Source organism: Apostichopus japonicus, chromosome 16, assembly GCF_037975245.1.
Source record: "Apostichopus japonicus isolate 1M-3 chromosome 16, ASM3797524v1, whole genome shotgun sequence".
Classification (NCBI taxonomy): domain Eukaryota; kingdom Metazoa; phylum Echinodermata; class Holothuroidea; order Aspidochirotida; family Stichopodidae; genus Apostichopus; species Apostichopus japonicus.
Window position 1 is genome coordinate 517,837 of NC_092576.1, and position 12,929 is coordinate 530,765.

The 12,929-nt window shown below is 36.1% G+C and overlaps 1 protein-coding gene across 9 annotated transcripts in view; it reads right to left on the reverse strand.

Moving 5' to 3' along the window:
• Positions 1 to 2,171: 2,171 nt before the first annotated feature.
• The window catches only part of LOC139983328 (uncharacterized), an 81,644-nt gene continuing 70,886 nt past the window's right edge, over positions 2,172 to 12,929 (reverse strand). For 3 of the 9 annotated variants that reach the window (XM_071996834.1, XM_071996836.1, XM_071996835.1), the window contains 4 exons: positions 9,732 to 10,079; positions 8,403 to 8,753; positions 6,645 to 6,695; positions 2,605 to 5,269 (listed from right to left, as the gene is read on the reverse strand). In XM_071996834.1, coding sequence (XP_071852935.1) covers positions 5,178 to 5,269; positions 6,645 to 6,695; positions 8,403 to 8,753; positions 9,732 to 10,079 — 842 coding nt within the window. In that variant the 3' untranslated portion in view covers positions 2,605 to 5,177. The other 6 variants (XM_071996830.1, XM_071996833.1, XM_071996838.1 and 3 more) reach the window with 6 other exon arrangements.

Below are 12,929 nucleotides of genomic sequence, written 5' to 3' on the forward strand. Positions count from 1 at the left end.
CCTCAATTTTCCGAACACCCCTCGTAACTCTCATCCCGAGGAACATTGTGACCAAGTTTCATTATAATTGGCCATACACTGTACGAACAGGAGCAATTTGAAAATATAAGGCCGCGGACCGGGCCACAAAAGACCCCTAGTTGATCTTTGATCTCAAATTCATGAACACCCTGAAGGTAAAACTACCATAGTACTATCGTGACAAACCCTCAACATTGTACCATGGAATCTGTAGGAGAAGAAGCATTTTGCGTATTTCCACAAAATGGCCCATTACGGCCCACAGATGACCTTTGACCCCAAATTTTGGACCATCCCTGATGGCCCTATACCCAATGGTCCTTGTGTCCAAGTTTCATGAAATTCCATCAAACACTGTGCGAATGGGAGCGGTTTTACCAATTGTTGACGGATAGAGTGATAGAATGATAGAGTGATAGACGCCGCACTGTAACAATAGCTCACACCAGCATGCTGGTATGAGCTAAAAATTACAATGTCCAATGAGATTAGCACGTTGAAAATATAGTTTTTAAGATACTTTTAAAGTTGTCTATGGTAAGGGCATTGCTAATAGATGGGAAGAATGTCCCAGAGTTGGGGGATGCAAATTGAAAAGAACATTCACTGTACGTATTGGTTATAATTTTTGGTGCTTTTAGGAGAATAGCACTGTAAGATATGAGTGAGCTAGTTGTAATTTGTAAGGTGAGTAAGTTGGAAGTATAATTTATGGCAAAACCATAGATGGCTTTGTAAGTGAGGATAGAAGCATCTAGTAGTTAAATCACTAGGTTGTGAACACTCTACACAAGGTACTGTTGTTCTTGCTTCAGAGTCAGTAGTTTTATATATATATATTGTTACAGTAAGTGAAGCAGTTAGTCACCAGCTGGGCCAATGCTGTTTGTTCACTGTTGACCAAAGATTTTAAACATAGAGGAACCATCACATCAAGCTTTGCTTAGGAAAATTACTTATTAATTGAAAAAAAACCCATATATTTTTGGGGGTAAATGGCAAGAGTTTCCTGTTTGTAATGGTAAGAAAATTTTAAGTATTATTTTAAACACAGTTTTAGGCAAGGGGTTTACCTGTCATTTTGGCTAAATTTGACTTGAAACCCTCAAATACAGTCAGGCCATGTGCTGTTAACAAGGCTTAAGCTTGGCATACCTACAGTTAGTGCTTGCATATGTTCTGATGCCTAATGTTAGAGTTATGCTGTGAAGGTAATATGTGTTATTCTAGACCAGTTTCACTCACTGTTGGGTTGCATTTGCTGCAACTGTATGACATGATCATGTTTTTGTAATAAATGAGTTAACACGTTAATTCCACCTAGAGTGATGTGAAATGGTAGTTAATGGCACTTGAGTATTATATTGTAAGCTATGGTACCCAGTATTGCACATTTATGTCTGTGTTGTCTGAGTGTATGGTAGGGCTACATAGAGTATTTGTGATTTGCTACTGTCATTTGCAAATTGATGGCTAAGACTAGTAGTTACATTTGAGTTTGAAGCTAGCTCATATACATTCAGTGTTCTGGCCACTGCACGTTTAACCGGCCATGGATTAAAGAGGGGGTATACAATGCCATAGCACTTTCAATATTTCTTCATTTGTACGAAATGGTATTCTATTCCTGACTTAGTATAAGCAGGTATGGTTACTGAGTTATGTTCTAAGTACTTCTTCCAAGCTATGTTGCATAAGCTAGGTTCTGTAAGTTAATCATTTTGTGATATGTTGTCGTACTGTGTTGTTTGAGATTCAGGGTGAAAGGAAGATACATAGTTCATTCTTGTTTGCTAATTTATTTCATTGTAGTTTAAGGTAATATGTTAATTCTACTCCAATATAGACACATCCTCCATAGATGTTGTGAGGGTTTGCATGATGTTGTCTATCACCTTTAATTAATGCTGGGCCTGTGAGTTAAGAGTTTTAAGAATCAAGAATTTAATGAAGAAAGTTAAAGGGACTGTTTGCCATTCATTTAATTTGACTAAATTGTTATTGTTCTTACTCTCTTAAATGATGATTTAACTGCTATGCTGGTACTCTGGGAGTTTTCATTTCTAAATTTTAAGTTTCCTATTGTTTAGTAGCTGTATAAGGTTAAATTTTGACAACTTTAGAGTTGCTATGTTTATCGTTCCAGTGTATCGTAGGAAAATTCAAACTTGTTTTAACCAGTAACAATTCATCGATCAGTTAGCTAGATGTTAAGAATCATCCTTTGTGTTCTAATTCTCCACCTCCCATTTCAGAATATTTTTCCTTGTAGTGTATTTCTTGTTCAGATGTTGTAGTCATTGATTTGCTGATTTATTTGTTTGCAGAGGCCACGTAGCACTCTTACGGTCTAAACACAGGACTCCTTCTTTACCTTAACTTTAATTTCCTTAATTCCTTGACATTCTCAACCATGAAGCCAAATACTAATAGTCATGTATAATGTATAAATGTACAAAAAGTAAACCTCTCCAAGTAACTTCATTCTTCATAGTAATTCTTCTGTCCTCATAACCACTCCTGGTTGACTCTTTTTTCTTTTACTCTTTCTTCTTGATTTTTACCTAATGTAATGAAAACCAGAAAAAAAAGGCTTGGTAATTCCTTGCCTCATTCTACAGTATATGAGAACATTTAAGGTGAAATTTTCATACTGAATTAGGTGGATCTACAAACCAAGTATGAAGTTCATCTCCCTTTTCTATGAGTAATCCTGTTTCACATTTTACTAACTTCTGTTGGCCTCAAATGACCTTTAACTTTCAAAGAGTAGAATACAGATCAAGTGTTCAACATGGTACATCCACATACAAAGTATAAAGTTCATGCAAGCTTTACTCTTGGGTTACAGAATTTACAAGTTTCCTGATTGCTGAACTCAAATGACGCTTGAACAAAGCAGAAAGAGATGTGATTCTTGTTCTCAGTACGGTAGATCTCCATACAAAGTATTAAGTTAATGCAACATTTCTTTGTTGAGTAACAATATTGTCAGACTTTGACCTCTGTTGACCTCAAATGACCATTTCTCCACAGAAAACACTGGCCTCCTTGAGCTCCATAAGGTGGATCTGCATACTAAGTAGAAATTTTATCAAGAAGTTTTAATTTGTTCACCTTGTTAACATGTTAAGCTCGAAAATGTTTGAACAGGCTTAAAATTTCGTTCAGGAATATTTTATCGGCCAGCATCTAAAACAGTTCTTGCAAATGCAGCTTCCAAATCCATCTTTTTGTAAATGTAAAAATCTCAACATATGATTCATAAATGCTAACAGGGCACAAGAATCAGTCTTTGTTAGATCATACAAATGTTTTTATCAACCAGAAAGCCGCTTTGGTGATTCATTGTGATATAAAACTTCACATAACTATTTCACTATTGTAGAGTGAGTTTAATTCATCCAAAAAGTCAGTAAGAACCACAAAATTTCAGAGATCTCCTGCTCTTAGTTGCAGCTCTCCTTTATCAACCATTTATTTCACTGGCCAGGATATTACAAATAAATTTTTTATTCCAAAAATGTTCTAATATCCAGGAAGAACTGTCATGTTATGTGAAAATACACACATAGACATAGACATTTTATTTAATCCCTTTTGAGCTATAAAAGCTTTAATAGTTATTAATGTTATTAATGAATGAGAGTTCATGACATTGACTATACACTGTGCAATATTTTCACATCGTACTACCAAAGTCATCTAGTATATAAACCACTGAGAATGTAGCAAAGTTTTAAATAATTTGTTGATCCCTTGAGCCAATTTTTGCACCATTTGAGATAACCTGTTGACACCTTGAAGCTTGAGTGGATTTAAAGCAGCTAACTCAGAAGCAGATTTCATTAACTGGATGACTATGTTCTGAAGATCTATAGAGCCCCTTCAATACTTAACTATATACAGAAATCATAGCATCAGAAAACTCACAGATTATTTGTTGCTTTCAGTTTTGAATTATCAAGGTTGACACCTGATGATCCCATGCAACCTTTGACCTCTGTCAATTTCAAGAGGATTCATGCACTCACCAAGGCAGATCTACATACTACACATATGACATTCAAGGAATATGTGCTTCTTGTTATCGTGTTTACATATAAGTTATCATGTTTACAATATTTCAGACTTGATTTAAATATTGATAGTAAATTACCTTTCACCTCCACAAATTGCATAGGGCACTTGTACTCACCAAGCTGGTTCTGCTTACCAACTATGAAGTTCGACAAAGATGTACTTTTCAGATATCGCATTTACAAAGTTTTCAGACTTTTGACCTTGTTTTCCTCTAATGACCTTTGACCTTCACAGAAATGAATAGAGCTCTTGTACTCCATAAGATGGTTCCACATACCAAGTATGAAGTGAAATCATCTTGAAATATTGATTATTGTGTTTACAAGCCAATGTCATGAACACACTTGTACGCACTACATCATCACAATTGCATAGATTCATCAGGTAAGCAACCAAGAAGAAACTAAACTTGATCAACATTGTCACATTAACAACGACAATGAAGCAAGAGTATTTATAATTAAAGCTATCCAGGGTACACTTAGCATTGCCACATCGTTGTACTAATATTCAAATCAATATGTTACTCTAAACTTGTACTTAGCATGTTTTTATGTTTAAGTTTAGACACAGTTGGATATCTCATCTTCCTATGATCCCTGAGATACACATTCATTGGTCCACACGTTTTGATATATTTTATCTACTAAACTTAGTACCCAATTTCCTCATAGTATACTGTTTCATCCCACATCTAAGGCATATGGCAAATTACATATCACTGATATGCATTCAAGAGGTTAGAACATTTTCATAAATTAGGAGGTTTTAAGGGATGGCTCTGTGTAATCATTCAACAGTTTTAATTTTCAGCAACCATTCGTCCTTCTCATGAATTAGCTCTATGTCAGCAATTGTGTTGTTTGTCTCCTGTGTGCATTAGATGACATTTTGCCAAGAGCATAATGCACAGAAACCAATGTTGAACTCTGTCACACAAGAGGTCTATTGCATGTACAATAATGCAAACAATAGCTTCAAGTCTGTACATTTTGCATTTTAGTGGATGGGTGTCATGATCTTCTGTTTCAAACACATACTTGAATCCATACACAAGGGATGACAATAAATGGTTAAGATTCAAACCTCTTTCTTCTGATGTAGATGATGATGATGATGATGATGATGATGATGATGATGATGCAGGTGCTGCAGATGGAGTATACTGAATAAGTAAAATGCAATACAAAAGGGTAAGTAATAACATGAAACAATCATGAACATTCAATGTACTGTAGTTATGAATGTTTTCATAGTGTAGTGGAGTGAACATTGAATACATAGTCAGCTTTTCCCTTCCCTCCACCCACCTTGTACGGTATATGACATACTGCTGCAATGTACAATACCTTCACAGCATACGGCTTATATAGTATCATTCTTACACAGATTCACTTTTATCAAGGAGTTGAGTATAGCTTACTTCCTGTGTGTAAATCCTTGGGTCACTCCTTTATCTCTCAAGAAGCTCATATGTCCAGCAAGTAGAACAAGTAGTGGGAGGAAACAAAACTAATAATAAACAGACATGTAACTCTTCCAGTCACTGATGCTCTTACACAAAAGAAAATCATAGTTCTCTAAGGTATGGTCATCAGGGTTTCATCTAAGTTAATTTATGATCATAAGGAATAGAACTTATGGAGTAATCTGCTAAAAACTGTCCTTTTGTAATTTTTTGGTTAATTCTTGAACGTAGGAAGTTAAAGTGGTTTTCAACTGTCATAAGCTAGGCCTAGCAACAATTAACTAATAGTACTAGTGCAACTATATATTTCTATCCAAATCGTTTGGCCAATGTGAGGTGAGTGGGATTTGGCCTACTTTCCAAGCAACTGCAACATCAAGTAATACACAGAACATCATCTTGGTTGTTAAACTACTGTGAGGTACCTTTCTGATAAAAAATGCAGCAATTTTTGAAGATCCTTCGCTGAGGTTCAATGTTTTGTAGGTTTGAATTGCCATAACATGACTCAGTCTTAATCATTCACTGAGCATTTGTCTAAGGTGACGTATGGTTCCATTTGAATATTAACCACTCCAGCAATCCAGTAGCTAGGGTAGGGCATATCCCCTCCAATATCAGGCTTGTGTTCTCCCACCCCCATCCCCTTAATTTGTCCCACCATCATGTCAACAAAACCTTTACAAGTAACAGCACATGAATATTGTGGCCCTCCTTTAATTATCAGTGCCCTTCCATACATTTTAAATGCACCTTCAACTCTGAGCACCTGCTCCCCATGGTCAAAAACATCTCTGTAAAGCTGTCTCCCTACATTTTGTTCCAAAAATGTGATCACGTGGCCTTTAGCATTTTACATTATTAAATGCATTGTAGACATATAGTTTATAAATCCACACGCCCACTCATTACATGCTCACTCCCACTTCAAAAATGTCCTTATGTAACATGCAGTCACTGAGAACAAGCTTACTGTTTCTTTGGAATCTCTGCTTTAATGCTATATATTGACTTCCAAATCAAGCATTCCTACTACCGCAACCAGTTCCATACTATTTAGCAATTTACTCACCAATCAGCGTGGCCCGTATTAAACGATTATACTGGGAGAGGTCATCTTTACCTGCAGAGAGCAACATGACATATACTGATAAATGGTGGCTCAAAGTGATGGCAGATAACTACAAGTTAAAACAAATAAGAATGCATATTAATAGTAAAAGCATTTCTTCATGCTTAAGTAATATTGGTGCGTACTACTTCCAAGGAAAGAGAAAGCATTCTCTGCAAAACAAGGTATTTTCATATATTTGAAAATAATATGCTCAAAAACATTTGTGTAATAAGTTATAAGGACTGCTTGTCTAGCAAGGTAGCATGCCTAAATATATATTGGAGTGTGCCCCAATGCAACTGTTTCTATTACATGGTTTTACCTTTAATCAGACCATATATTTATAATTTATAAAAGATGTTTGATACAAGTTTAAAGTTATCACATGTTTACAAGGATTTCAGCCTTTGACACCTGTTGACCTCACATGGTTTTTGACCTCTCCAGAAAACAATCTGGTTCATTTCCCGACTAAGGTGGATCACATACCAAGTGTGAAGTTCATTAAACCTGTACTTTTTTGTCTATATTGTTTCACCTCTGTTGACCTCAAATAACCAATGTCCTTTACCAAAAAAGTAGTGTTCTTATACTCACTGAGATGGATTCTCATAGTGAGTATGAACTTCACTAAACCTTTGCTAATGAACTGATGCTTTATAATAGGTTTTCAGATTTGACCTCTATCAATCTCACATCACCATGGACCTTCACAAAGAAGGATTGGAGTTTTGTACTAAGGTGGAGCAACATACGTAATATGGAATTCATACAAATTTATATTTTGGAGTTACAGTGTTTACATGCCAAGGCGTCACAGACACAAACAAGTATATGCTATCACCATCACATAGATTCCTTTTCCCTTCGACAAGGAATCAAAATGAAGGATTAAAGCCTTGCCAAATTAATAATTTAATGCAACATGACTGACAAGATTTCAAGTTTTATGTCATTGCTGAATCCGCATGATCAGCAAGTTTCTCGCACTCAAGTGGTCCTGGTTACAAGGTTTTCATACTTCGACCAACAGTGACCTCAGATAACCAGTGTGGTGACCTCAGATGACCTTCATCATTACAAAACATTTGGATTTATTTACCTAATAATGTGGATACCCAAATTAATTATGAAGCTCAAGAGTTACTTAAAATAGGAACATTTTATTTACAGGGTTTTCAGACATCTGGTGAACTCAAATGACTAACTGTATGACCTCTACAACAATCAATACCATATTTGTCTTTAAAAATTGGACCACAGATCTAGTATGAAGCTGATCAAATTTAACATTTTAATTTATTGTGTCCAGAGACCTCAGATGACCTTTCTCCTCGACAAAGACAATAGGTCTGTTAATGACTAAGACAGATCCATGTATTAAATATAAACTTCCAAACCTTAACTTAGAATGTTTTTACATTAACAAGATTTATGTTTTTTTACATTTTGTCTCCTGGAAACCTTGTGTGACCTTTCAGTCCTATGATAACCAATAAGGACCTGGAATCCTTAAAAAGGAATGCAAACACTGATAGGGCAATTAATCAACCATGTACTCCTTGTGTCCCTTATGGTTAACATGCCAAGGATATCACATACATGCATACACACACCATTAATGCTGAATAGATTATGTTGGCTTATCAAATGTAGCCTGCCCTACAATATCAGATGCATGAGAAAAAACATATAGTAATAGTAGATATTGCTTACAGTCTGAAGGTAATAGAAGTTCTACTTGAGTTGAGAACACTTGAGGGGAGTCAGCTGAAAGACTGGATACTTTACATTGAAGAGTAACACGGTTAATTGAAAGACTAGTAACTGTAACAGTTGAGTTAAGAGTGATGTTAACAGTTCCATCCTCATTATCGCTAATGGAAAATTGATCATCCAGCGATACATCTTCTGATGAGTCAGGAGTGATGATCAACCATTGAAGGGAAACTTCTTGTGAGACTCTATGCATGGAACAAGTCAGTACATCTGTTCTCTGTACATCCAACACTACATGTTGCTGACTAGTCAATCCATTTATCACTGGGAAAGCTGGCAGGCAGTCAACTAAATGGACAAGACAATAAAACAATGCTTAAAGTGAAAAGTGATAATATATCCAATTCATGACAGTAGAACTGCAAATGCGAGTATACTGTTTATATAGGTACAGTAGTTTAATAATTCCATGTGACTTATCTTATATTACTTATCAAAAAAAATATTTTTTAATATCATCTTATTGATACTCCACAGTACATCAACCAAAAGGGGATGGTACATCTACAAGACAAGTTTTGATGAGTTTACTAAATCACTTCTTTGGTAATATATACTGTCCAATGCTGAAAAAATATTAAAAATTTAAACTTCATTGATTCTGCATGTATGTGAACTAAACTTGGTTCATATGAAAATATCAGGGATCAGAAAGCTAGCAAAAGCTAAGACTGCCTAGGTCATCAACCACTTTCTACATTGATGCCTGGCTTGTCACCATGGAAACAGTAATGTCCTGTCAGACAAATCAAGTGCCCAAAATGGTCTGAGCAGAGAATTACCACTGCCCAGTGCAAATGATACCGCTTCACATCAGTGTTTCAATTAAATGTTTTTTCTTTTCATAAGAGTGTATTTATCTGTAAATTGATAAAATGTTTGGTTGTTTTATATCATCTTCCCCTATCTCAGCACAAGAAGGGTCCTCACTACTGAAGAAATTTTTCACTCACCAGAGTACCTATATCCCTTGGGTGGATATGCTTCACTTGGGGTTGCACTGAATGACTAGTAGACTCAGAGATCACACTACATTGAGATCATATTACAATTGGTAAAAAACGTGATAAGCTAAACTGTACCCTTGGAACTTAAGTATTTTGGCTGCAAAGAACAGATATAATATGGAAATAACCCATTATGTCTACATTTTAAGTACCTCTTTATGACATTTATACAATGAACACTGTATTTGTGCAAAATGCTCATTAATGTGCACACAGCAAAGTCAACAATCTACTTGATGTAACTTTTCATGGGGCTTACAGTTTGCAGGAAGAAGAAGCTCTGCTGTGGTGATCTCTGGGTACCATTGATCAGCTGGAGCTGCTACCTTGCAATGGAGAGTAACACGGAGAACTGATGGATTGGGGACACTCAGCGTGGAGTGAAGTGAGAGGTCATAAGTCCCATCTCCATTGTCTCTTGTGTGAGTGCGATGATCAGTTATGATGATCCCATCAGATGAGGGGTTGATGATGTCCCATTTCAGATACCCAGATTTTGATACTCCATTCCACAAGCAAGTCAGTTCATCCTCTCTGTTGATATCTAGGATAACATGTTGCTGATTGGTCAATCCATTTACTGTAGGATACCTTTGCCGATGTCCATCTACAAGATAAAACATTCAAACCTTGGTTTAAGCATTCAATGAATCAATGGCTGCATTATTGAGCAACTTTGGCAAAAATTTCATGAAGTATGTGATTTCCTGCACATGATTCTTAAAGTAAATTTTCCAGATTATTCTAGTAAAATATGCTAGAATTTCTGATATTATTGATAATCAATACAAACTTGACCAAGACATTCATAAATTTGAAGTAATTCTTTAAAGCAGGGGAGGAAATATACTATGTACAGTATTCATATTTTGAGCTCTGTTATTGAAACATCTTTGGCTTCTTCATGAGTAGCAATATAGGATTAAAGAAATCAAATGACACATTAAACAGGAACAAAACTTTGAATGGGCTCTGTTAAAAATACTCTTCAGTGCATATAGCACAGTAGCAATCATATCAAAGATCAAATCATTATGATAATTTTATGTCTTGACACTCTTTGCTAAAATGGTTTCTATCAGGTTCATGATCACACTACTAACAGCTTCAAATTGAAGCTTGATATGAAAGGCCAAATAGTTTAGTCTTTAAAATGTTCATAGTGCTTTTGAAGTAGGGTTATTGTGTATAGTATGTACATATAGGGCTAGCATAAATATTATTCATTAATATTCTTTAGGTTAGTTGTCACACCAATGCCGAGTCAAAACATCCAGTTTTAGGTTTAATTTAATTTTCGTTTGTGAAACCAAGAAGTTTTGGGGATTTCGGGCTTTTACGACAGTCGCTTTCTGAAGAATGGCTAGAAGCAAGTAGGCCTATAAACACACAACATTGCATGGTGCTTTGAGCAAGACCAGGAGCACCAATAGCAAATTCGTATACTGATCTTACATGGACCTTTTGACCTTGGTTTCAGATGTAGTTAAATCTCCTGATTCCAAAAATCAACACGACAAGTCTGTACAGCCATCGTAACTCCGACCGAAAACTTTGACCCCATATAACTTCGCACACAAAGGTCACACTGGGATTAACCTATCAATATTTATGATCGGAAGGTACCCTTGACATCTGAAAATAGCATCGAAACTGTACAAATCCCCAAAACACTTAAAGGTCACCAGAGGTCAAATTGAGGTCAAGGGTCACCCTGATGCGGGTTGACAATTAGATTACATTGAAGCAACTCCCAACTCTAACGGACAATTCGTTCTCAAGTTATCGCAAAAATACTTGTTTCTTAACATTAATTGACCTTTGGTGACCTTGGATCACATGACCATTAAGTTTGAAAATATACCCCTATACCATTTGCAACTTGTCCCAAAATATCAACTGTGTCACACCTTGGCACTGGGAGTTATTGCACTAAATGTCTCAAAATTAACTTTGACCTCATATAACTTCACACACAAAGGTCACCGTTGACATTTTTGATTGGTGAGACGTGAATATAGCATCAAAACTGTAAAAATTCAAACATTTTTTCTTGGCCCATTTTCTCACCCAAAATACTAGTTTTTAAAATTAATTGACCTTTGGTGACCTCGGATCACATGACCGTTCAGTTTGAAAATATTCCTCTATACTATTTTCAACTTGTCTCAAAATATTAACCTTTTCACACCTTGGCACTGGGAGCTATTGCATTAAATGTCTGAAAATTAACTTTGACCTTGTATAACTTTACACACAAAGGTCACCCGGGTGTCACCCCTTTGACATTTTTGATCGGAAGGTACCTTTGATATCCAAATCTAGCATCAAAACCAAAAATTTTCTTTTTCGCCTGTTTTCTCCCAAACTAAGCATATTTTTTCTAATGTGACCTTTTGACCTTGGTTTCAAATGTAGTTTGATCTCCTGATTCCAAAAATCAACACGACAAGTCTGTACAGCCATCCTAACTCCAACCGAAAACTTTGACCCCAAATAAGTTCGCACACAAAGGTCACACTGGGGTTAACCTATCAATATTTATGATCGGAAGGTACCTTTGACATCTGAAAATAGCATCGAAAACACTTAAAGGTCACCAGAGGTCAAATTGAGGTCAAGGGTCACCCAGATGCGGGTCGACAATTGGATTACATTGAAGCAACTCCCAACCCTAACGGACAATTTGTTCTCAAGTTATCGCAAAAATACTTGTTTTATAACATTAATTGACCTTTGGTGACCTCAGATCACATGACTGTTAAGTTTCAAAATGTTTTCCTAACCAGTTCACAACTTGTCCCAAAATATCAACCTTGTCGCTTATTGGCACTGGGAGTTACTGCAGTTTTATTATTTTGGGTTGTTGGGCCATAACTGACCTTTGGTGACCTTTGTGGGCACCAAAAACAATAGAGCTTATCTACTCACTATGGGCCACCCACCCACCAAGATTGATCATGATCAGTCAATCCCTTGTTGAGTTATCATGCATACAAGCTAAAGCGTCACACACACACATACACGCATGTTTGTGTTTCATTCAGACCGAGGACCCCATTGTATTTTCCATTGTTCAAATCCACGTACCCTAACTTTAATAATACCCCATACAATAGAATTCTTCCGAGGACGTGGTGATTCTTTAGAAATCACAACCGAGTACCTGAAATTCGTTTGTTTAAGTCCTTGGTCAGATAGCAAAACAAACGCACGCATACACACACACCCACGCCAACCTGAATACATAGGGTCCTTTGCTTTTAGCAAGGAACCAAAAACATTAATTTCACGCATATATGCATGAAATTAGAGGAAAGCATAATTTATGCTTTTGTGAGAAACTTGTAGAGGGAACATTAATGGATTAATTTGTTTTGATAAGGGGAAAATAAAACAACAATGGCTACAGCAGTGTTATGCAGAACACATGCACATGCTGTAAGGGTACATCACC